At 38.1% G+C, this 27,234-nt stretch overlaps 1 protein-coding gene across 2 annotated transcripts in view; it reads left to right on the top strand.

Moving 5' to 3' along the window:
* Positions 1-27,234, top strand: part of SLC2A9 (solute carrier family 2 member 9) — an 88,704-nt gene that overhangs the window by 37,493 nt on the left and 23,977 nt on the right. For both annotated transcript variants that reach the window (XM_050338514.1, XM_050338513.1), the window contains exons 7-10: positions 4,296-4,483; positions 9,291-9,401; positions 18,920-19,021; positions 20,255-20,330. In XM_050338514.1, coding sequence (XP_050194471.1) covers positions 4,296-4,483; positions 9,291-9,401; positions 18,920-19,021; positions 20,255-20,330 — 477 coding nt within the window. The remainder of the gene's footprint in view (positions 1-4,295; positions 4,484-9,290; positions 9,402-18,919; positions 19,022-20,254; positions 20,331-27,234) is intronic.

Raw genomic sequence — 27,234 nt, 5'->3', positions numbered from 1 at the left:
TGTTTAAGCAGAACGCAGACAAACTTTGCGCTGCACTGTGTATAACAGTGTGACACTGCGCTTGATATACTTAATCATCAGGGAAGTGAAAGTGAATGTGTCCATGGGAAACAGATGACAATAATACCCATGCAGCTTATTATTTTTGTTGTTGTTGTTTTAAAGGCATAAGCCCAAACTACCTATGACCACTTCTCTCTTTTTCTGCCTCCTGTTGCCTGAGGCTGGGTCTATTCTGTAAAAAAAAATGCAGTAGTATTTTGATCTACTAAAATTCCTTCTCAAATTTTAAATGCCAATTCTGCCTGTAGGATAACTGCTTTTTTGCACAATCCTGGAAGTATTGCAGTGGAAAAAGAATACTGACTGATTTAGTTCAGATCTTTGAAAAGCTTTCAAATGCTTCACCTTCACTTAGCTGAGATGAAAAAAACCTGGTGGTGTAAATGGAAGGGTTTCCTAGCTCCTTTCCCCTTGTCTGGAACCATCCACTTGTTTTGCTCTTTGTAAAGACAACATTCCAAGACCTTCTGATCAAAGGGAATGAAATAGAAATCTGGGAAAGGTCTAAAAGTTGCTAGAACTGCAACTCCTTAGATGGCTTTAAGTGCTACATGAAAATTAGACTTCTCTATGGAGAGATGCAGACAGTCACAGAGGGAAATGAGTCATTGCAGCAAGGAGAGGAACGACTGCTGTGCTTCTCAGTGACAGTAATGCAGGGGTTTAGAATGTAAAATGAATAAATTGAACATCATACATTGAAAGACCTTTGAGTTTTCCGATCTCCCTGCTAATGCAGAATTTATTTCCACATTAATTATGTATAAAATTGTGATTCTTGTGGTACTGAAAAACTGGTAATGGAGGAAAATTAAAGATAGAGCAGGATAATGTTTTTCCAAGAAGATTGGGTACCGTCTACTCAAAACTATGTATGTATAGCATAGCATTTTCTTAACATTTCTTGACTTGTTGGTAATTTCAGCAGAGTTTTCAATACTGTCTCTTACAGAATCCTTCAGGACAAAGTGTCCAGCACACAGCTGGATAAACACATCATGTGGTGGGTGACCAATTGGCTTGTGGCTTGAGCACAGAGGGTAACAGTGAATGGGGTGGCACCAGACTGGGGACCTGTCACTAGTGGGGTTCCACAGGGCTCCAGCTTGGGCCCTGTGCTCTTCAACATCTTCCTAAATTACTTGAAGGCAGGACTCCAAGGGCTATTAAGCAAGTCTGCAGATGACACAAAACTGGGAGGAGCTATTGACTCCCTCAAAATCAGGGAGGCCCCACAGAGAGACCTCAACAAATGAGAGGATTGGGAAATCACCAACCATATGAAGTTCCACAAGGGAAAGTGCCAGATTCTGCACTAAGAATGGGGCAACCCCAGATGTACGTATAGACTGAGGAATGAGATGCTGGAAAGCAGTGCCATGGAAAGGGACCTGGGGGTCCTGGTTGATGGCAAGTTGAATATGAGTCAGCAGTGCCCTGGCAGCCAGGAGGGCCAACTGTGTCCTGAGTGGCATCAGGCAAAGCATCACCAGCCAGTGCAAGGGAGGGGATTGTCCCACTCTGCTCTGCACTGGGGTGGCCTCACCTTTAATATTGTGGCAGTTTTGGACACCGCAATATAAGATATTAAGCCATGAGAGAGTGTCCAAAGGAAGGTAATGAGGATGATGAAGGGCCTTGAGGGGAAACCGTATGAGGAACGGCTGAGGGCACTTGGTCTGTTCAGCCTGGAGGAAACTGAGGGGAGACTCATTGTGATCTACAACTTCCTCATGAGGAGAAGAGGAAGGGCAGGCACTGATCTCTTCTCTGTGGTGATCAGTGACAGGATCCAAGGGAATGACCTGAAGCTGTGTCAGGGGAGGTTCACGTTAGATGTTAGAGAAAGGTTCTTCCCCCAGAGGGTGGTTGGACACTGGAACAGGCTCCCCAGGGAAGTAGTCTCAGCACCAAGCCTGAGAGAGTTCAAGAATTGTTTGGATGATACTCTCGGGCACATGGTATGCTATTGGGGATGGTCCTGGAGCCAGACCAGGAGCTGGATTCAATGATCCTTTGGGTCCCTTCCAACTTGTCATGTTCTGATTGATTCTGTGAATTTTAAGTATCCATCAAAGTTGCCTAGTGACATTTACATCTCTTGACTTAATGCCACAGAGGGAAGAAAAAGAAATCAGGTGTCTACCTTTTTCCTGCCTTGTACTTGGTTATTTTGGAAATTCCAGTTTTTTGCTTCCTGGTCCCTCTAGAAATACAGCAAGCTCCCTTATGCAGAAAAGACAGATTGCTTTCTTTTTACTTGACTGCACCTATATTTTTGACTTGTATGCCCTAAAGTAATGCTGAGAATTCTAAAGACAGGAAAAATAAAATTGTGCACTGACCTAATTTACACTGATAAACCAGACGCTTAAAAATCTGAGAGAATCTTTTCAAAGAAGAGTATGGTGATATATGTCTGGTTGCTCTCATCTTTACTTGAATTTTTCTCAATCAGTGGTCTAATAGTACTGAGGAAAGTGTAATTTAAGCACAAGACATTTATTTTATCATACCATAGACACACATTGTTCTACTTTTACACTGTCTTTAAATACATCACACTCATTTTAATGAGTGCTTAGCATGTTATTTATTAAAAAACAGGCAGTGCCACAAGGACAAAACTGCAGCTTAAAGTCCGGGTTCTGAGATCCAAATTTGTTAACTCATTTCTGATTGTACAGCCTGTGTGCAAAGATAAATCTTGTGCTGTTTCTGAGGGATTTAAAAATTCTGACCTCTCTCTCACCAGAGAGAAACTGGTTATCACAGTATATGAATGTTATGAATTGACTCAACACCCAGAGGTGGTTCATCCCTAAAAAAAAAAAAAAGCCAACAAAACACCCTTCTTGTTAAGCAGTCACATAGGGCCCATTAAAATGCATTAGAAGTGCTAAGTGTCTTAGAAAATCTTGGCCCAGAGCACAAGTTAGTTCCCTGTGCCACCAGACGGGAGGCCAGGCAGAATGTGCACTGTTGTGCATTCAGCAAAGTGACAGAGAGGGATGCTCTAGTTAAAATTTTGTGACTTCAAACCATAAAAAGAGTCTGGACATTTTAACCTTGACTAGTCAGTTTCTCTGGCTTTCTCCACCATCCAAGTGCTTTTTGTGATCCAAAAGGATATGAACTTACTTTTTTTATATACAGTGTTATGCAAAGCTGTGGATAAAAAAAAAATCATTTGGTTCTTAGGAGAACTAAATTAACTTATTCATTCAATAAAAAAACAATTTTAAATGACCTGCTGTGTAAGGGATTGTTTTGAGAGTTAGCATCCTACTGGGTTGCAAAGCCTTGTTGCAGGGGTATGTGTAACATAATTGTTTCTCTACAATCATTCTGAGATGATGAGTATTTTAAACACCTCTTAAAAAGCCAACCCTGGGGGTATGTTGATGAGATTGAGACAAAATATCATCATATACAGTATCTGTAAAACAAAGCTGGTGGAGATACACCACATCCATTAGGAGGTATCTGTTTGTGGTACCTCTTGGAGGAGGTGTGAGATGGAAAGCTTTTATTTTTCACAGTGGAAGGCTATCTCAATAAGTCATTGATGTGCAACACTAAACCATATGTTTCTGGGGAGATGAGGGTTGATTGGTTGCTTAGGTTTGCCATGTAAATTTGCTCCTGTGTCTCCAGCATTGACAAATACAAAGTCTTGAACTGCTCTGGGTAATTCTTTCTAATATTAATCATCTTGACATCTTGAATTCTTGTCTATATGCTAGCAGAAACAAGAGGCAATATGAAGAATAATAGCTATTTCTTTCAAATTGATCTGCCTTTTCTTGGTTTACTAGATTTTCATATGTTTTTACATCTTACTACTTCTCTACCTGGTCTCTCTCCAGCAGTGAAGTCAGCAATATAGTTAGGCAGCAAAAGTAGCCAAGTCAAATAATGTTTGAAGCTGCTTTGGTATTAATGTTTTTCCAAGTTACACAGGGCTTTCACTCTGTACTGGACCTTAAGCTGTATTATATATGAAATAATATGAGAGATATTTATATGCTTATTGCAGTTTCCAAGACCAATAACAGGGATGAGCCAGATCATGCCCAGAGCACAATGATATTGTTGGCAGAAGAATAATTAGGTTGCAGCCCATGTATGTCTCCTGTTTGTGTCACACACTTCCATTTCGAAGAAACAAGCCTGTTATAAATGCACACAGCGCCAAGTCTCTGGCCTAAAGTATATTCCTCTCTTTGTAGCATTTCAGAGATTCCTTGGGAAAGATGACGTGTCTCGTGAAATAGAAGAAGTTTTGGCAGAGTCTCGAGTCCAAAGAAACACCAAGTTAGTGTCGATACTTCAGCTCCTGAGAACCCGCGCTGTGCGATGGCAGGTCGCTACTGTGGTCGTCACCATGGGCTGCTACCAGCTCTGTGGGCTAAATGCTGTAAGTGTCCTTCAGGCCATGGCATCTCCTGGGGTGCTTCTTTCCTTTAATACAAGGTTTGGGCTGTACCATTCAGCAACCTCTGGCTTTCATTTATTGGCTGTTTCTTACTAGTAGTGATTCTGTGACTGTAGCATGTGGGAAAGTCCACAGAAATCTGTATTTAGATTTTTTTAATTACTATTAGGTTTTCCGATTTTTTTCTTTTTTTTTTGATCAAAAAAGCATGAGGGAAGCCATATTGTGTTAACTTAGAAGGAATACATGAAAAGGTAGCACAGCAAAGAAAGAGTACACAGCTTTCACTTCTGATACTCAAATTCTGTGTTTCTGGTCTAATATGTCCCATGTTTATTCATAGTCTTTCCAGTAGACATTTCAGCTTGGATTGGTTCAGGTCTAATATGTCCCATGTTTATTCATAGTCTTTCCAGTAGACATTTCAGCTTGGATTGGTTCAGTTCTGTACTTACAGAAGTCAGCAAAAGTTCCTGTAAGCGATTTTAAGAGGTTGCACTGCAGGTTTGATTTTGTAGTTGTTCCCGTCTTGGAAAGTGGAGCAAGAGAGGAAAAAGACATTAAACAGTCAGTAGTGAATCCTACTGACCATTAATCTGTCAGAGGCTAATGGATATGAGAAGTCTCCTTTTCCATCTGTCTGAGCATATTGCACCAGTTATGCAAGGGTCACAGGACAGTTTACTTTGGAAGATCCCTTCATCTGGTCCAAGCCCTTGCTCTGGGCAGGACTGACTTCAACATTGGCTCAACTCTTTGTGCAGTTAAGTTTTAAACATGTTCCAGGTGAAGAGTCCACAACCTCCCTGAGCAACCTGTACCAGGTGTTTACACCATTTAGACGGTGAAAAATGTTTTCTTTATATCCAGCCAGAGCTATCCTTGCTGCAGCAGGTTCTCATAAAGCACCTCAAAGAGAAAGGTTTTTTGTCATAGTTCAAATATGCTACTTGCTTGTGCATGAAAGGCAATACTATTGCTGCTGCAAGGACCTCTCACTGTGGCTCTGCAGCTATTTTTTTCCCCAGGGCTAATGTGTGTATATGCTTTTGTATCTATAAACATTAGTTTAGGCTTATCTCAGGTATATAGCTATATCTCATAGTCTTAATACTCCAAATATAATGCAATTTGTCCAAGATCACTTAAAAGATTCATGCAATTAGAACTCTGGTGTCTAAAAGTTTTTTTACAAAAGGCTAGAAGGGAATTAGAAGATTTTTTCATTTTGTGGAGTGGACTACAATAGCAATTGTATAGGTGGTGGTTTCTTCTAATGGTAGGCTTTCAGAGCTAATGACAGGCCATTTTATTCCTAATTGTGGATACTTTTTTTGAGAAAAGAAACAGAATTACCTTGTCATTCAGTCTTTTTAAGACTTATCAATGAATAAGTGAAATAAAATGACACATAGTAAGAAACAGACTGTTCAAATAATGGAGCAGCTAAATTTTCAGAGGAAATAGAAGAGTTTTGTGACTTCAAGAATACTTAATAGATGACAGAAATTGTTCAGTATTCTGTGGTAGAACAAAGCCACACTCTCATAGCTTGAGTGGGGGCATGGGAGAATGGTGAAACATATCCAGTTTGAAAGAGATTCCACGTGTTTAAAAGTGGCACTGGGTGGCCACTTTCTGAAAATATGCCTCAGAAAAACTGAAACTTGTGTACTGAGTAGGCTATTTCAAGTCTTACCTTTTTTATTATTACTTTGTTTCTCCTCCTGTGCAACGCCACTAAACATAAAATAGTTGTTAGTAATAGTTAATAGTAAAACCAAACAAATTAAGAGAGGTCAAGAGAAATAGCTGGACCAGTCAATTAAGAGAACAGGCTTCAACAGCTTGTCTCTCTTGCTTGGGTTTCCTGGCTGATCTTGCTCAAGTCACCCGAAACTCAAAGGTTAAAGGACAGGCCCAAGTGTGACAAATATTGCAGAATCTGGATCTTGGTTTGCCTGAGTGCATCTGAACTAACCTGCTGGGTGTGAGCCAGCATCAGCCAGGTTTAACTGGCAGTGAACACCCCTTCTCACTCATCAATCCCATCATTTGCTTTGTCTGTAGTGCCCTGATAGTCAGTCTGGTCTTTTTCACAACTACCATCTGGACAGGGCATATGGGAAAGTTAGAATTCTTTCGGGTGAGAATCTCGGGTCGTTCTCCAGGGAAATTGCCAACTGGCAGACTTCTGTAATCATCCTGCTGGTATCTGAGAACATTTGCTTCCTTTTAAGGCTTTTGCTTTAAATAAAAGTTTGTTTTGCTTAAGAACAGTACATTTGTCAGTTTCCACATGGAACAGAAACCGCAGTGAAGTTCTGATCATAACAATGTTTTCAATTCTAACAAAACACCAGACAGTCGGACCTACGTTGACATAAATAAATTATTTTGTATTAGTCTCTTTTCATCTCTTTTCATCATTTATCTGATACATGTAAGTCATAATCAATTCACTTATCTTCTACCATTTTATCTCAGTTCTAAAGAAGACACAAAACTATAGTGAAGTTTTCACTGGTGAAGTTTATCATTTTCATATCAAGAACTGCATATTACTTTAAGGGAGTCATTGCAAAAGTGGGATCTCTTAAGGCAGAGGGCTGTATTTCAAGTGGAAAGAAATTATGCTGGGGATGGATCTGTGTAGCAATGCATGTTTTCACTATGCAAAAGATGTACCATAGTGTGCTCTTCACAGTTGGTATGGAGAAGGGTAGGGTAGGAAGGGGTGAGTATGCAGTGTGCCACACTGTGTCTCTGTTGTTGCCCATCTAGTTTCTGAACCTTTTTCCCCATTTTCAACAGCTCTTTCACTCCAAAACTTTTAACTTGATCATTAGGTAATTTTGTTAGCTAATGAAATCATTAGCTAACAAAAGGCATGTTAGAAAAATAACTTAATTGAAAGTAGAACAGTCAACATTAGCCTAGTAGGTATGCCTAGCAAGTTTGCCAATGTATTTCCCTGTTCAATGGTACACAAGCTGAAAAATATTCACTTTTTAGTTTTGAAATGTGTCCATTTTGGTAATTTTTCTCCTAATATATTTTTGTGCTGTTAGAGAGAATGGTAATTTTATATTTGTGCTGTTAGAGAGAATAGTAAGTCAGTGAATCTCATCCTGTCTTTGCTCTGCCAGTTTTTTAATCTTACCATCAGTGGTCAGTCATGCTGTTCCATAAAACGGTTTGTAAAACACCTTGGGCTCTAGTTGCTGTGTTTTGGCAAATTGCATTCAGGAGTTGACTGCTTAAATGGCTCTTTGGCCTTCTGCCTCTCTTCTAAGGTGTGAAAACCTACAATATCTCTATCATTTTTAGAAGTTCTAGCTGCTATACAAAAATTATATCAATAATGAAACACCTAAGTTACGTGATTTCTAACTTTATTGCATGAAATGACTCTTGTAACTGGTAGAATGAATAAAAAAATTATTTTTATTGCGGTTTTTATGCTACCTTATTGTCCTCATATATCATATAGGTGTATGCAAAGTGAATGTGTTGCCAGAGTACTGACAACTGTCCCCAAAAAATTATCAGTGGGCATTAACATTTCAGAGGGAACTGGGAGCTGATCCTCGGTTTTGCTTCAGTCTGTGCTCTGTGTCAGCAGTCCAGTCGACACCAGCATGTGATACATGAAGGCAGATGACTTTATAGAGAAGTTTGCTGCTATTATTTCTCATCACTGGTCTGGTGGGGGTTGGTGTGTCAGCAGTAGGCATAAAAGTCTTCAGTCAGCTTCTCCTTATCTGTAAGGTGATAAGGTGACTTATCAGTCCCTGGTGGTTTATTTTACTTTGATTTTATGTAAGATGAGTTGGATTTTCTTCTAACCCTAACTCCTGCGTTAGTATCTTGATGAACAGATGTAGCATGTGCATAATATGCCAGCAGGCAGTAGGATTTTCCTCATGTGATCATAACACTCCCATTCCTCAGACAAACCTTTTGTTTAATCCTGTTAGGGTGTGTCCCATGGACAGCATATGGGAAAAAATATCACTGCTACTTTTATGTTTAGTGCCATCATCTCTGACTTTCAGTTTTGCTGTCACTGGTAAATTACCTGTGATTTAGAACTTTATTTTCATTTGATAATCAGGTGTTTCATTTTCTCTAGTAAATCAATTATATTTTTGCTCTCCAAGGCAGTCTCTCCTTGCCTGCTTTTGGCAGGCAAAATCTTTGGCTAGTTCTTTGCTGTCACCTTGAGTCAAACATAAATATTCTATGGTTTTCAAACTTTATTTATGATGTAAATGGGGCTTTGATGATTATCAGACTTGTTATTTTAGAATATTGCTACTATTCTCTGCCTGGATATGGTTTTACTGACCAAACATGACTGACTTCCTCTAAGCTATGCAAGCTGTGTTTCTCTCTGTTGTTATGTGCCATTAAAGTATTCCATAAAGCCACACAAACCTACTGGTTAAGCAGTGTGGCTCAGCTACGTGAAACTTATTTGTATCCTCTTGTTCAAGTTTAAAGTGAGTTTCTTTGATTTACTCCTAAAGTGAATTAAGCTAAATCAAGTTAAAGCTGTTTGTAATTCTGCCTGGCTCTGCAAGCAGAAGGACAGCAGCCTTGTGACTAACCCTCCTGGAATTTTTACCTTCCCCTCATTTGCTGTCCTTGCTTGTTCAGCCCTTGGTCATTTGGGAGAGCTCAGAGGCTTAACAAGTCTGGACAGATTAGGTGGTTGAATTGAATACCAATATATTGTAATTCAATCCATAATGATTAATAACTCATTTTATTCTCTCTGAGACAGATCTGGTACTACACAAACAACATCTTCAGTGAAGCTGGGATCAGTCATGAAACAATTCCCTATGTTACGCTAAGTACTGGTGCCGTTGAGACTCTGGCTGCTGTTTTTTCTGTAAGTGGGGTTTTAAAATCCATTAACATGCTTGATATTTAAATTACTGATTTTATTTCCTTATACAGGTTAAAATATAAAGAGATAACTATATTGATTCAGTGTAACACTTGATAAAGCAATTGAAAATATTATTTCTAATTTTAATCCTAAACCCAGTTTTGCATCTTTGGGATGTTTTTTTCTAAGAGGATGCTCTTTAGTTTTAGTTCCATAAGAGAAACATACAAGTTGGTATATCCTGAGGTGCTTTGTATGAGTGAAGAGGAAGAAGGCAAAACCAGCAAGGCCCAAAGTATGTTAAGTGGTAACTCATAAATGATTTTACCTGGTAAAACAACTTTGCCTGGTAGCAATTTATTCACATTTGAGAGTCTTTTCATATGCCTGTTGGTAAGCAGACAGCGTTGCTGGAGAAGGCTCAGGCACAGTACAGGTAGGTGCATTCAGTGTGGTTTGCAGCCACCCAGATGGGGGAAAAGTGAACCAGCATGCTGGAAAAGGGTGTCCCATGCAGTGTTAAATTCTTCTCTCTCACCCACTGAGGACAGACAGGCATCCTTTCATAACACATGAGCTCCTGAGTAGGTTGGGGACCTTCACTCTGCACTGAATGGAGAGGAAACTGTTAATAGAAAAAAATCATCCATGCACATTTTTTCTTTCCAATTTCAAACTGGAATAGTTGACTAGGAAAAAAAAACAAAAACACACTAAATGAGCAAACCAAACCTGAAAGTTCTAGTAGATGAACACATGATTAGTTGCTAAAGGAAATGCATTTCTATTTGCACTGCAATAAATAAGAAACAATGGGAGAGGTCTTAGGAATGGAAAGTTCAAATAAGCAAGTACTCTTTTCTTTCGTTCATAGAATTTTTCCTTATCCTCATATATTCTATACTAACTGTATTTGCACAATACTGGACACACAAGCCAAGCATTTTTAAATGTCAAAACAATGGTTTTGGAAAAAAAATCCTTTCCTGTGGCAGAGCAACTGCTTATGACCTACAAAATGTTAAACTAAATCCAGCTATCAAGTATATTTTCTTATAGTCTAGGACATAAGGACTCTAAAAGGTCATAAGTATTTTCTTCTGAACTTTTTGAATTTCTACAAATCTATTTTTGGCTAAAGCTTCTATTTTTAATTTCTTTTTTAATTAAAGAGACATTGATTAATAGGAAATATGGAAGTCCCTACCTGTTAACAGTTTCTTCTTTGTGATACTGCACAAACGCTTCTCTGTTTAAGATATATGTAAAAATAATTGTGATAATTTTACCACTGATATAAGTGAAGAATACACCTCTTATGTGAAAACAAATGAAAATTACATGGAGATGATTCCGTGATATTAAAGCCATTCTATAAATAGGGTCTGTCATCTGTGCTGTCAGTTTGTGGGGCTTATTCAGAGCACACTGTTCATACATAATTAGGTGGATGTGTCTGCTTTGGCTCCTAGTATGTGTAACTTTTTGTTCTCAAGAGGAGTGTTTTTAATACTTTTTCTGTTTAGGCTACCTGCTGTGCTTCGGGAAATGCTGATGTGTTGATATCTCTTCTCCCTTCAAATTTCTCAGGTCGAGAGATGCTGCTTAATTTTATTGCAGTAATCTTCATAAATGTTTCATTGCTGCTGTTTAAAGGAAAAACAATGTGAATTTCATTTTTCAGTGGAAGGTTTTGTAGCTTATCTATTCAACTTATTTATTCAAGTTATTATTTCACGTCCTCTAAATTTTTTCATTCCTAGCACTAAGGATGGGGGATTTCTTCCCACTCTCAACCTATCCCAGTGACTCTTTATGCCCTTTTTATTTAATGTATTTGACAACATTAAATGTTAAGTCAGGTGTGCATGCCTTTTGTACCACTCAGGAAAGAAAGAGAAGAAGGTAGAAAAAGGACTTAATTTTCCTGATCTTTTTAATATATTGTACTTTCTAGAAGAAGCCAGATTTTACTTACGCTAAACTCCAGGATTTCAGTAAAGAGTAACAGAGATATAGTTTTTGTCCTTGTAAATTAAATAGGAGAGGCCCACAAAAAATCATGTACAACCTGTGATAATTATGCCTAAATTAATGGTGGTCATGAGACACTGAGCCTCAGTAAGAATACTGGGGTATTGATGAGCTGCACTGATGAATGCCAAAGGAATAGATTGAAATAGATGTATTTCACAGAGAAGCAAAGTAATATTTAGGAGATAAATACTGAAACTGTGACAAATTTTGAAAGTCTCCCTTTAATGTGTCTCCTGGGAGCAGCAGCATATAGTAATAATGTTGATGTGGTCCATGAGGAAAGGCGAATAACATCCCATCATTTCATAGCTCTGTATTGCCTCAGATCGCTTGATATCCTGGCTAGTAGCATGCTTTATCTACAGCTCCATCCCTCTTCCTCTTGAGCAAGACATTAAAAAATGAAACACGTGTATCCTTATGTTCCTTCCATCCATATAATTTGCCTGCAAATTCCAAAGTGCTTACACCAGCATTTCCTAGTTACTTCATGAAATACCTGTGTTGTAGCATTGCATATTTGATGCCTTGGCTTCTCTCTAGGGAGACAATATAAACTTTCTGAATGTTTTTTTGGTTAATTGTAGAGAATTCCACCCATTGTACTGAACATAGATTCAGTTCAGAGGACTGGCTAGACAATCTACTTTTTAATGAGGGTGTCCATTAATTTCAGTTTGCTTCTGAAGTTTGGTGTCCTCTAGAATGAATGGATGACTGAATGGATTTACTACTCGTAGGCATGTTACAGCAATATGTTATCTAAGCTGAAGCCATTCTTTGAAGCAGGATAGAATATACCTAAACAATTTTTAGTAATTGAGGTTATTTAATTTAGTTGTTTTCTTATTCTTGTGGACAAAAAGAACAATTTGGCAATGTCTTTCTATAGCAAGGCAGCAGGGTGAATGTAAAGAGAGACAAGTAAATGTCTGAAAAGGTTCCTTCCCTCCTCCATGAAACCAGCATAGAATAAAAAGGAATGTTATTCAGATTAGGCATCCCACATCCAATGTTGCCATCTGTGGCACCACATTTGGTCTTTATATAATGTTCACAGAAAGCTGTGACTATATTGAGAAGACTGAGCCTTAAGCATTTCCCATAAGGTGATGCACCAAGGTGTTACTAAAAGCCTTTGACAGACACAAGACATGTGAAACCAGGAGTAAGTTAAAATACATTTTCATACTAGACCATAAAAGAATATAGGAAATCCTTTGCAGTATCACTCAGAAGTCAAGGAAGCCAGCCTTCTTAGGTGAGATGATTTTATTCTCCTTCAGGATATCACGGGAAAGAGCTCTTAGAATTGGTCTGTGTTTCTTCTAATGTTAATAGATCCTAACACAGGAGGGATTCCCTGCTTGGGGCACGGCTCATCTTAAAACAAGGGCACTCCAGATGTCTCCATAGGTATTCTCATCCCCAACACATTTCCTCTATGATTTCCAAAGGACAGTGAAAGATATCTCCACTGAAACTCTGTGGCTCTACTGGGGTTAGAACAGGAAGAAATATGTTTCAGTGAAAAGTAGTCATAGCAAGTGAAAAAAATGGGGTGGCAAATACTTGCATCTCAAGAGTTCTTAGGAAGTTATGTTATAATCTGATTTTTAGTAGGACTTTTAATGCAGTCAAATGGGAGACTGTTCACACTAGGTCAGAAACAACCTTCACCTACTCGTAAACCCCAATAGGATGTAAGTAGAGAAGAGTGCAAGAACATGGAATTTCCCCCCTCTTTCTCCCCTCACCCAGACAAGCTGTTGCTCAAGAATTACCAGAATTTGAAAGTTGTATCTTGGCCTGTAATAGCCAGGATAGAGTTAGCAGTAGAAAAGAGAGATTGGCCAAGCAGCACCTCAGATCATGGTATTTGTTGATGGACAGAGGCATACAGGCACATTTTCACTGCTGCTGAGGATTAAAAAACATTGGTTTTGAGTAATGTTTTTAATCAATCTGTTCAAGATGATCTGCATCAGGACATTCAAATACCATCATTAGAAAATAAAGCACCAGCCGCAATACAGCTGTCATAGATCAAGGTTGGGGTCTAGTCTAGCTTTTATAGCATGAACATGACACAAGACAAAACTTAGTGCTTTTAACAGCTAAATCACCAACAGATGGAGTTTTGCTTCCGCAATATCTAAAGTTTACTGAAGAGACATAATAGGAATAAGGAAATGGGGTGCTTTTGTGTTGCCCTAAGGGCTGTTGCAAAGCACTGCTGAGGCAAAAGCGTCTGGCTAGATGAGTCCCTGTCTCAATCATGCTGGTCTTGCAGGCATCAACTATGGTGAGCATCTTTAGTAAACAGAAAATTTCTCTTCCAACTGAAGTTGATTAAGGATGCATTACTGCAAAATACTTCAGACTGAGCTTAGAAACTTAACAATCAATCCCACCCTTTGCCAAGAGTAATGTCTAGCCTGGTATCTACAGAAGGTGTGTAGGATCCTATCCTGTCACGGCTTTAACACAGATACAGGCAAATGCAGAGATTTATTTAAGGCTTTTGCTTCTGTGGTCAAACTTCATGCTAGGCCTCTAAATTCCAGTTTAGTTACTTAAATACAGTAACCGTTTTTTTTTTGTAAATGTATAATTCATAGAGTAGACTGATGGATATACATCAAAATACAAACACCCCAATTTATAATGCTCAACATGCTGTTCTGCTCCATTTCCTGGATGCAAGATATTACACATTGTGTCATAAAGTTACATAAATGAGATTATACATTTTCATCCTGATACTTAAAATGGAAATAACAGTGATAGCTTGCCACATTAAGTCTGAATCTAGTCATGCAGTCTAACTCAGACCTTTATCCAAAATACGTCAGAAAGAAAGTGTGGCTACTATTGACATTAACATATAGAGCAAACTTCTTCACAGAGCTGATACATGAAGAAAATCTGACAGAGTTTTCTTAGTATAATTTAGGGGCAGGATATAAGTAGGGAGTAGTATTCATGACCTCCTGTTTGGGCTGTAAAACTTGCTTAGACATTCATTTTATCCAGACAAGCTTGTCTGATCTTTTTTTAATGCACTCTGCTTTCATTATGTCAGCCCTGGTGTCTGCAGCTGACTCAAGTGAAAAGGTTGACATTTGCTTCTGTAACTTTATTCACAAGTGTTTCCTGCCAGGCAAAAGTAACTTGTGGGAAATGTTAACGTAGTTTGCATATCAGTTGCCTTACTATCACCAAACATTTGTGCTGAGAGAATTTTGGTTACAATATTTTTTTACACATTTTCAGTAATTTCAGCTGTGTTAATTATCATGGCTGAGTGTAGGGTTCTACAAAGGCATGTTTATGATCGCACATAAACAAGTATCAGCCTACACAGTTTGGCACAAAACCCAGTGCTATCACTGAAAAGAGTTGTAAGGTTCTTCTTTTGTCTGTATTTGAGCGTATGCGGAATTTCTTGTTATTTCATTTACTCTACTGTATAGTATATTTTGATTTGTTATAGGTCTTCAATAGGTAACAGTTACCAAAGCATAGCAGTGGAGCATTCAAAACTATAAATACTTGAGAACTGGTGAATCATCTTCCACTTCTTATGAGTCATAAGCATCTTAGTGCATTTTGCAAGTTAACAAGTTTGGGATTTGTATAATCATAACTTAAAAATTAAGTTGTTGTCTGTTTATAACCTCAAAGCCAGCATTTTTTTCACCAGGGAAACTTGCTGTTATGGAAGATGTATTAGATCTTGCTTTTCAAGAATTGCTGAATTCTCAAAGTGGAAATTATTACAGGATTCCCAGCAATTCTGAGGCAACATAATGTCCCTGTGAATAAGGATAAAATTCCTGATTATTTTTTCCTGAAGTTGGTCCATTCCATAAATCACCAGAAATATCACCAACAATTGCAATTATAAGTTGTTTGGGGAAGAAACTGCACAGAGTGCCCAAAAGCTGAAGCATCCAAGTTCCTCAATGGTTCTGTATTAAATAGATAGCACTGATGAATGCTTGGGAAACCTGGCATTAGCTCAGGAAAACAGAAAGTCATGGACTTGCTTGCATTTGCTTTATTTCTCCCCAAATTATCTCTGAGTAAAAAAGAATTCAAATATATTAGAAACTACTATTATGTTCTGTGAAAAGGATATAGAACCCACAGATCTGCTGTACCTGTATCTGTGCTTGGCTGGTCTCAGTTAAAATGGGGAGTGCTTCACCAACCCACCTAGTTTTATACAAATATGTCCACAGTGAAGGTAGACATAACTGCATGCACATGGTTTTTTTGAAGGACTTGTCCAAACTGTTCTCCCTTAATGGATGTCATGGTTTTGCTCTCGGTCAATTTGCTCTCACCCCACACACAATTACCATAAGTAGAGAGAACGTTTATGCAGACAAAAGAAACTTGATTGGGGAAAATAATATGAACATTTATTACTAGCAAAATAAAACTAAAGAACTATATCTACAACAATTCTACTTAAATAAAAGTATTATGTATTTACAGAAATACTTCTTTCCCCTTTATATCAGTGCAAGGAGGAGAAACAGTCTCTTTCTCCATTCTCAGAGCTCCAGGTCTTTTTAATAACTCTACAGCACTCTAAAGCTTTTCTGTTATCTCAGGACGACAACTCCTTTTCGTTGTAGCTGGAACTCTTTCTCTTTTTCTCTCTTTTCTGTGTCGGCCTCCAGGGTTGGGCCTACCCCCCTCCTGGGCTAAGACTGGAGGCTGGGGGGTTACTCAGGCCCTGAAGGGTCTTCCATGGGCTTGCAAGGGGACACTTGCCTACCATGGATCTTCACCACAGGGTCAAAGGGGATAATGGCTTATGAGTCCACCCCTGCTTCCTGTGAGGTCTCTCCCCACGGGAGAACAGTCCTTCATAGACCTTTCCAACACGGGTCTAGCATGGATCCCTCACTTGGATCCCAAGCTTACCCGAGCCGTTCTCACTCTGGCTTAAGCCTCATCCCTCTCAGGATCATAAATCCTCAACAGGACTCTGCCTTATCTCAGGTCTCTTATAAAGTCCCAGTTCCTTATGCATCCACTTACTTCAGTGTAGGCTCTTCCATGAGCAGCACGGGGGTCTCCTCACCCCAACAAAGTTTCACAGGTAGAAGGGATTTATTTTTTAGTCTTTTCCCTGCTGAAGGGGAAGAGTGAAAGGGAGAAGAAACAGCCCCCCTCTTCGAACTTTTCTTCTCTCTCCTCCGGCTGCCAGTTTTGACCCTGGAGGTCCCTTATCTTTCTGCCGGAATTCTTCTGCAGCAGTTTTTTGTCCAAGCAGTCAGTTCTCTAAAGTTTTTTTTATTTTCACTCTCTTACAGGAGAGAAGGGGGGCTTCAGTGCCACACCTGCCCCTGGCCCAGGCTGGGGGAGGAGGGAGCCTGGCCCTCCTTAGGGCCTGCTGCCACTTCTACATGGCCACTGCTCCTTATTTCAACTGCGCAACCACCTTCTCTTCCATTTTCTTAAATATGTAATTAGCAAAGGCGTTACTGGAACTTTGATTGGCTTTTTGTCCAGAAATCCACCTGGACAAAACCATCCTCAGCCCCAGAGGCTAGCTGGTGGGCAAAACCACGACAATGGAATTTGATTTTCTTTGAGCTTTACAACCAAAACCTATATATCTCATTTTCCCCATGTTTTGGATGAGAGGCATCTATGACCCTTTTTGCCTCTAAGAGAAGCATCATCCCTTACCCTGTTTTAATACAAAACCCACCAGCTGGGTAACACTAAGATTGTTTAATCATGAGCGCCAATCCAACATTGAAAGAAATAAGAGAAATTACTCAGTATGTTAAATTATGTGTGCAGACTTTATTGCTGAATGTGTAATTCATACCAAATTACATGTGCAACCTCTGTTGCAGAAGTCTCTGTCTTACAGACCCGTTCATCCCTCAGATCCACAAAAGATATCTGTTGGTTAAGTGTGTGTGTGATGCAAGATATTTCCATTGAAATTCTGTGGCTCTTACTGGGGTCAGAACAGGAAGAAATATGTTCCAGTGACAACCAGTCATAGTAGGTGAATAAAATGAGGTGATAAATCCTTGAACCTCGAGAGTTCTTAGGAAGTTATGTTATAATCTGTTAAAATCCATCAGCAGGATGGACTCACTCATCATAATGGAAACTACTTACTTTGTACTTTCCTGTAATGCATTTCTTCTCAATGCTCACAGGGGAACGGTGTGTCCTGTCTCCCAGAATTAAGGGTATTAGTCCAGGTTTCATTTTAGTTGCTCATTTTATCTTTTGCTCAAAGGACGTGTGGAAGATGGATTTCAGTCTACAGTAAATAATCATATGACAAACAGTCATGTGAATCTGACTCTACCTCATTTGAAGTGGCTTTGTAAAATTGTTTTTATTTTTCTCATAAGAAAACCAACTCTAATTTGAACTTTAGTAACTATCAGTGTGAAAATTACATCATCTGGTATGACCTAAAATATGTATTAGCCTATTTTAACGAGTCAGACCAGCAAAGACAGTTTCATGTTACATCTTTTCAAGAAATTCTTTATTATGTTCTTCTCTAGCAGATAAGGATTCAGATTTTGTGACTTATACTCAAGTGTTAAATATAAATTTAAAATGAACATGAATGCACAAGTATCAGTGTTACAATCACTTTTCTGAGTGAAGTTTACTACTGGGTGGATTTCTTTTGTCTGGATATTCTAATTACACTAGCTATCCAAAATCACGACTAAATGTTTCTTCTGTGTTTGGACAAAGAGAAATTTAAAATAAATTTTAGTTTAATCAAAACTTAGTCTATGCTAAAATCTTTAAAACTTAAATTTTAAATGTTTAAGCGTAAATTCAGAGAGATGATGAAATTATGAAGCAGTCAAAATACAAAAGCAAGAGACTATAGTTTGCTTCAATACTGACATTTCAAAATTACGTATTGTAAGAATGTTATTATAGAAATTTGGTGCAAATTTGTAAGCCATTCAATGTACAATTATTTATGCCTTGTAAAAAACCCAAACTTCATTTAGTTATCATCATATTAATTATTTTTATATAGTTAATGTACATCACTTGTTTAACTATTAAATTGTTGCTCAAAAAGGTAAATGTAGCAATAACTTTGAAATCTACTCTGCTAATGGTGATAAATATGAATTTACTCGTTGCACATTTTTCTATCTATATGGTTATATTTGTTCTGTAGTAGGAAGTTCAGGCATAAATCAAATACCAACTACTGCTTTGATGGTTTCCTTGTCTTTTCAGTGGTTTCAAACCACTGCTGACTTGTGTTTTCAAAGAGGTTAAATTGTGTAAACATAATTGTGAGCACAATTATGAGCATGTCATAGCTTATAAACAGTGTAAAATCAACTCTTAAGGTTTATTTTTGATCTTCACATTTACTGGGAGAACATATTACATGGTCCAAGTTCTTCAGTGCTTTATCAAGAAAGTCAAATGTCACCTTTTGTTTCCAGGGCTTAGTTATTGAACGGCTTGGGCGCAGACCTCTTCTCATTGGAGGTTTTGGGTTGATGATTGTCTTCTTCTCAATACTTACCGTCTCCCTGACTTTACAGGTAACCCTTAGCGTCACTATATATTTGTACTCTCTCTTTGGCCTATTTTAAACATACTTGATACTGGTTGGCCTCAACATTCCTACATAAGCGAATCCTTTTAAACAGTTTGGCATAAGGATTGAACGGTCTCTTTTGCTAATTTATGAATCTCTTGACTTCAAAGTGCTATCGTTAGTCATAGCAGCTTTTCCATTAAAAAGCAAGAGGGCTTTCTCACATTCTGTCTACTTAACTCAAAGATTTATGCATATCATGAACTATTATGACACCAATTTTACCCATAGTTGGGTAAATAGTTTACCCACATTGCATGAGTTGATCTTTGTAATTCACTCTCTCTGAGACTTCTTTCATACCTTATACATAATTTCTATTTTCTAATAAAAATATCATTCACACTTTACTGGGGAAAAAACCCCGCCTGCTGGAAAGAGAAAGAAATGGGCATCCACGGTTTTTTCCCATCTATTGGTATTAGAATGGAGCATACGTGATTAAGAAAAGTGTTCTGCTAACTGCATAGAAATTGCTCATCATATTTCAAGTTCCTATTATTTAGAGGTCTGAATGGAAAAAAATCTGATTAGAAGTAGAAGAAAGACTGCCTTGGGAGGAAAATAAGTAATGCCATTTACAGTTCCCTTAAAGAAGCATTTATACTTTGTTCTGGTTTTACCTCTACCTATTGTTCACACATATGGCCCTCCTTATCTGCAAAATAAGATTATGGCTGAAAAATCCCTGGGCTGTGGTTTTCCCATGGCCAAGGTTCAGATTCAGCTCTCAGCCTGTCGTGTCTAGTCTTCAGCCCAGGCTTTGACTGGTGAACTTTGAAGCTCTATGGACTACCAGAGTTGCTCTTTTTAAACATGACTGAAATTCCTGAGGAGGATGGAGGTGCAGAATCTGTTCAATAGAAAGAAAACCTCTTTTCCAGATTGGCTTGAACTTTAGCACAAGAAGTTGCAAATTTTCAGACTTCTGACCTCTGTGGTGCATGAGCTTGTCTAGTGTTTCTCTACAGGGATTCCACAGAGACCAAGACTTTTAGTACAAGTCATCTAGTAAGGTCCTACACAAGTAGTGTGACTTCCTAAAGTAACCCTAGACCAAATTCTGAAATAGATAAAGAATCACAGAAAACAGTATCTGACATTTTTTAAAAAATATTTTTGTAAATATTTGTGATACATACAATGTGCTTAACGTGAATGTCTTTTATCTATCCAGAACACTGTGCATTGGCTTCCTTACCTCAGTATATTTTGCATCCTTGCAATCATTGCATCATTCTGCATTGGACCAGGTATGTCTATATATATTTTTTCATGTTTCTTTGCATATCAAAGCACAGATATTTTTTCACTGGCATTATGTCAACAAATCACTTGTGTGGAACTTCACTTTACCCTTATCTGAATACCACAAGGGGTCTAAGCCATTAAAAGATAGAGACACAAAATTATAGGAATATTCTTGCTAAAAACCTATGTACACATGCTAGGTGTCAGCATAATTGAATTAGGGCCTAAAAAATTAAAATGTTGGCCATTATTTTAGGATCACTATGATTTTCAAGATCTACAAAAACCCTCAGACTGGAAGCTAAGTGTTTTATGTAAAAATTGTTGTGTTAGCACCTCAGTGTTTGTGGAGTTCAAATGGGGCACTGGTGCAGGGGGAGAAAGGGAACAGTTGTGTGTGCTTCCTTTGCTCTCTTCCTTTACAAAGAAAGAGAAGCCCCAGGCAGGAGGGTTCTCTTTAGGAATATGATGGAAAAGGTAGGTGTCCTCATGGTGGAGCTGCTTCTTTCCTGGCAGTTCTCTATGGACTATATGCATTTCAGAGCCAATGCCCTCAGATAACTGCTTTTGTAGGTTAGAGTGTGTTTATCAGAGCTATTTTCTCAGCTCGGTCTTGATTACTTAGAGATGGGTAGAACTTTACAGACAATACAGTACTCACAGGTTGTAATTTTTGTATTTCATTTTCTTTAACAAAGAACGTATTTGTGGTATAAAAAAAGTGATAAGGTCAGACCTGCCTCAGAAATGTAGAGTGAAAAGACAAGAGCAACAGTCAAGTCTCAATAAGACTGACTGGATAGAGAAGAAAAATTATACTGAGATGTCGTGGTTTAGGAACGGTATTCTCCAATTTACTGTTCCCACTGAAATCACTCCAAACCATACAACACTTGCTCACTCCCCTCCCCGCCCTGCTTCACCCTGGGGCATAGGGAGGAGAATTTGAGGCATAAAAGGTAAGGATCATGGGTTGAGATAAGAATAATTTACTGGAAACAGCAATGAGTTAAGAAAACAAATAGTAACAGCAACAACCAGGGACAGATGGTACAAGAAAGAGGCAAACAATTCATACGAAAACCCCCTGACAATACCTGACCACTCCCTCTGCCATGTCCTTCCCCTGTCACTGGAAAATGACATCAGGTGGTATAGAATAACCTCTGGGTCCTGGCCATGGCACTCCTGGCTACTGCAAAAATTAACTCTGTCCTGGTAGGAACCAGGACATGAGAATATAAAGCACTGGAAGACTTCACTCAAGAAGGCCATGAAATGTCTATCCTTGGAGCTGTTCAAAACTCAGCTGCACAAGTTCATGAGCAATTGCCCTTGCTAGGACCAGCTGAACTCCAAAAGCCTCTTCCAGCCTAATTTATCCTGGGATTCTAATTGAATTATATCTTTAGAAAACCCATTTCAATAGAGATGCAAATACTTGTCTGTGTGTAGTGTTTCTCTAAATAATATTGCTCTAGCCTTCAGATACTTTGATGATAATTGGATCCTGAAGTTATCAAATAATGAAATGTTAACAAAAATTATTTGCAGATAAGGAGAAATATAATCCAAATTCAACTGATATACATACTAAGATGTCAAAACAGTGCTTAAATTTTCAAAGACTCTCTTACAGGTTGTCCTCCACAAAAATGGGAAAAATTAGCTGCTTTGTAGGATTTTTTTCACAGTTGCTCAGCTGTAAACCAGAAAGTAAGACTTCTGTTCCCTTGAGTTCTCAGAGGTTTTTTTCATGCACTATTTATTGCCTCTTTTTCTTTGTAAAGAGTTTGACATTAAACATTAATCAAGTGTTTATACATCTTCACCACTGGAGTGGTTTAATTGATTGATTGTGGTTTATTTGGGGAAAGAAAGAGTTGCTGATGTTTAATGTGACTCTAATGAAATATTGCTGTTATTCTGTGGATCCTCTTTTGGAAATCTGAGGAAAAAATATGATGCTTTAGAGGAAAAATGGGGAGAAGACCAAGATATTCCTTTCCCCCTTGTTTTTGGGAAAAGAGTTGGTTACTAATTTCTGTGCAAAATACTGCTAAAATACTGAAAAAATATTGCCATCCTTTTGTCCTTCTTTAAGGACAAATCTCAGGTTCAGCTACGTCCACTGCACTGCTAACATATGTTTTGTAGACTTAGATTGTTGTGGGTTTTTTTTAAGAATTCTGTGAAATAGAACTGTCCTTGAATTTTGAATACCATAAAAATGTCAAATATTGAATTGAAACTTCTTGAAAACTTCCCTTCTAGTTTTTTAAGTAGCTCAGACAGTTTAAGTGCAGCTATTTGCAACATCTAGCATTGTTCTTTTTTTAAAAAAACTACAAATTAGAGTTTGAAACAATATGTAGGTTTTTTTCATATTACAGATATGTTCCACCTAGAACTTGCAGATTTGCAGATGTTCTTGCAGATGTTCTTACAAGTTATATCTTATGCATATGAAGATTAACCCTCTATGTTTCTCCTTCACCACATCATTCTTCAACATGGATTCTGGTTTTCTTCATTTAACTTCTTTCCCTTTACTATTTTAGCTGACTTTAGGGTCAGATTCAAAAAGCAGATTTATCTTCAGATTTAACTTCTGTTCTCTCTAGTGGGCCTTAGGAGTTCTGATCTATTTTTTACTACCTCTTAGCTGGGCAGCTTCCAGTATTAGCCATGTTTAAAGATGGTTGAATGAGAAGTGAGTATATCTTTTTTTTTCTGAACAAAGAAAATATTACCAAAAAGTGAGACATCCACTTTGAATCTGCTGCTTTTTGTATCACAAGACACAACTTCAATATCTGAGTGCAATTACTGTGTCAAGTTTTGACCCCCCCATCCAATACAGGAAAGGCATCAATAGCCTGTGGCAAGTCCATTGGAGCATAACCAAATCAGTGTCAGGACCCCTGTGAGAAGGGACTGGGTGAACTGAACTTGTTCAGCCTGGAGAGGAGACAGCTCTGGGGACCTGAGAGCAGTGCCACTACCTATGAGAAGGGTGTTGCAATGCTGAAACCAGTTTCCTGTTGTTGCAGGGTGAGATGCTTGAAGGACAGAATGCATGAGTTGAAACAGGAAAGATTCAGAGAGGGTATAAGGAAAAGCTTTTTGCTTATAGGCAGTCAAGCAAGCCACTGGGGACACTGAGTCTTTAATTACTACACAAAGATCAAAATTGAGTAGTTTGTACTTCTGCTTTTTTCCAGTGCAGTGGCTGTAGGAAAGTGTCTAGAGTAAAACATAAACAGGGCAAGTAGCACCAGAGCACATCTCTTTCAGTTTATGGTCTTCCTGAATCATAGCTTCTAACATTTTCATAGTCTTTCATGGATTTGTTAATTCTCTGTCCAAAACTGCAAAATTTCTGCATTCTTTGACAAAGAAAACTACACATCTACCACCTCTCATACACATGTTCTTTGTTGTTCTTTGTGTGATGCCCTCTGGGTCTTGCAGAAACAGAGAAACTGATCCCTTTTCCCCCTCTTGGACTTTCTCGTGAACTTGTAGACTTTTACCTTATCACCTCAAATTTTTCTAGACTGAATAGCTATTTCTTATTGCCACCTTCTCAGTGATATATTATGACACTCCTTTAGCAGGAAAATTCCACACTTCAGTATCTAGTATTCTTTTGTAGCACTCTGGTAGTTTAATTAGCCAAGATTTAAGTTCAGGAATAACTTTTCCACCTTTCTGGTCAGTAAAAGGGTTTTTCCCTAAAAAGAATTAAGGCATGTTCTTTATTATAAATCTGAATATTTTGTATATTTTTAGCCTTTTATAGAAGTTTTGCCATTTGTTTGTATTGGTTAAACAGGTACTATTGTCATGGTGTAACTAATGCTCAGTATCTTAATTCCATGAGTAGTTACTTACAGCATTTCAACATTCTTCAGAGTAAAAACACATGGTTTGTAATTACGTAGGTACATAACTTAAGCAAGGATGAATTTAGTTTATGTTCATTGAGCTATTGGTATTGTAATAATTATCTCATCTGAAGATAGTAAAAAATATGAGGAATTGAGTTTATAAAAATACTGCTCTAACTTTCTAGAGCGTAAAATTGTTTTTAAAAGTACAATATTTTCTCTCTTGTTAGAAGATCTGATACCTTCTCCACAGCTTGGGTGTTGTGTGGTCTTTCACTTTCTGACAGCATACAGTGACTCCCATCTGCTCCTTTAAAGCTAGGATCAGCTGTTACTATAAACTGTGGAGAGGGTTTGTTTGTTTCATTTTTCTGAACTCAGTTTTTCAGCTTACAAATATTTTTGAGAACTGAAACAGAAATGTTAGCAACAGGTATGTTCAGGCATGCATGTGGTTTGGTACTTCATTTTTATCAAAAGACAAACAGAAGAAAGCTTTCACTTTCTAAAAATTAAATGGACCCTTATGTCCAAGATAAACTATCTGAAAGAAAAATGCTCTTCAAAAATTGCTTGTTGTTTTATAGATTAGGAAGCCATGCTGGTCAGGCAGTCCCTTCATTGTGCCTATTTGGTTAATTATATACAAGGGAAGATATTGGTTTGCAGAGAAACATACTGCTTTCCAGTATTACTTTTTACTATGGCAACATGCTATTAAATAATTTTACAGTTTTCCATTCCATAGAAGGGCAGAAGCTTCACGGAAATGTTTTTTTCTTGGTTGCACAGTTGACCTGAAATAAGTATAGGATACGTTTCAGCTGAAGGATTGTCATCCAGCAAAGAGTACTGAGGGGATTGGTTCTAGTTCCTAAGGAGACAACAAGCAAAAAGCCAAAAAACAATAGAGAAAACAAATAAATGAAAAATAGTAAGAGAACATTTTCCATATCTCCAAAGAGTATTTGTGTTGTTCAGGTTAGGCATCATGAGCAAATGCACTGATTTGTAATGCCCTTACTGAGTGGGTAACAACATGCAGCTCCTTGGAAATTCGAATAGTGATAGACAGGCTTAGGTACATGTGAAATGTCTTCCTTATTTAACTTTGCCTTAGATAATATTTAAGGAAAAGGGAAAAGCTAAAATTTATCCCCACTTTCTCAAATAAATCTGTGTGGCTGCCTCTTCGTGGACACTGAACACTGTCATATTAAACTGTGCCTGCAGAATCGATCGCCTTCTGGAAAGTCACTCTAAATACTGACTTAAAAAGAAAAAAGAGAGAAAGTTCTGCTTATTTTTAGTTGTTATCTCGAATTCCCCATTCACCCACTGTGCCTTTGCAACAGTTGCTGTGCCAAAAAGTGATTTTAATTTTTCTGGGAGAATTGAAAAATGTGCATTGTAGTTTTACAAAAGCTGCTGCAGATTGGCCCCTTTTATCTACCCACCAAATAGTTTAAAAAACCAACCAAACAAAACCAAACCACCCCCCCTCTCTGACCCAGAATGCGTGCATTCCAGTTTCCTGATTTGCCTGCAGGGATGTGACCCCACCTGTCAGTGAGTCTGTTATGCATTTTGAGATGAGTGGCTTGCAGTCCTTGTTTTAGATGTTTTTTCCAATTTGTATAAAACAATTGACTGTTCATTCCCTGAACCAGAGAATGGCTCTTCTGCCATGTGTTGAGATGTGCCAGATGGTGGAACATGTGGAGAAAAAAACCCCATCAACTGATTAATTGGGGATACAGCAATGTTGGCATGGACTTCTACATAACCTTCTTCGTGAAGCAAGCATAACAAATATACAGTCAAGACCTTGAGAACTTGGAAACTTGGCATAAAGCATTTCCATGCATTATCTTTGCATGAAGAGATTTACTGATATATTTCTTCCTTAGAATCATATTCTGTTTAAGAGTAACACTGTCCTATGGAGTTCTGATAAATGGACAAGGCACTGCTGCAGAGAAGGGGAAGGAAACCAGGGTGAGGGATGTTAGGTACAATGGCTGTCTTTAACTAAATAGAAAGATGGGAGAAGGTGGACTGTTTTAATAAAATACCTGGCTTTGAAGTAATTTTCTTCAGCTTAATTCAGAAATTGAAGAAGTACTGTTGCTTTCAGATCTTTTCAAATTTTCTGGCCCTGGAAACATGGTGAACTGGAGCACTGGACTTATTTTATCATTGGAAATAAACAGAAATAACCCCCAACCCTATTGTGTCAGTAAGATCAGTAAAATATGTTTGTGTAGCACAAGTGCGTTGCCAACTCTTCAACCACTCTAGCTGGGAGGGAGGTCTCCCACGTGTGCGCACAGGAAGATGACCAGCAATGTTCCTTCTTTCATCAGATATTCTCCAAAAGTTCCTTGGAGTCCTTTGGAAGGAAAAATATCAGCTTTTATTACAACAAGCAGTAACACTCATGGAAATTCCAGAAATCTGAGGATATGCTTTTATATCCATTGCCTAATCGTGGTACAAAAGCCATCTTTGTGCTGGAAATTTGTGTTATTTCAGTGGCACTTCAAGTTTGAGATTAGTGATCTTGTTGAAATCTGAATTAAGTGTTTCACATTTTGCCCATTTCTGGTAATGGGACATATATATGTGTTGGAGAGAAAAAGAGCCTTGGGAACTCAAAACAGGGTGAGAATTTAAGGATGTCTGAAAATGCCGGTTAGCTAAGGGAGAATATAAGAATAACATCTCTAAGTATCACATGGAAGACTTCCTCATAGCTGTTTATATTTTATCTAAGTAATTTGAAAGATTTTTTTTTATATTAACACTGTACACGTTCTTGTACATGTTTTCTCAGAGACCTAATACATCGTATTGCCATGCATTGTCTCTCTGTATTGTAATGTGAAAAATGCTCATTGTGTTGTCACGTATCATGTCACCATTTTTGAGATGATGACTTAGAGCTGAATGCTGGAGCACAAAACTGTTCATGCAGTAGTTAGCACAGAAAAGGCTGCAAAGAAGGGCTACC

The sequence above is a fragment of the Myiozetetes cayanensis genome, unplaced genomic scaffold (genome assembly GCF_022539395.1).
Source record: "Myiozetetes cayanensis isolate MyiCay16 unplaced genomic scaffold, myiCay2020 scf7, whole genome shotgun sequence".
Classification (NCBI taxonomy): domain Eukaryota; kingdom Metazoa; phylum Chordata; class Aves; order Passeriformes; family Tyrannidae; genus Myiozetetes; species Myiozetetes cayanensis.
This window is presented reverse-complemented; position numbering and strand designations above follow the sequence as displayed.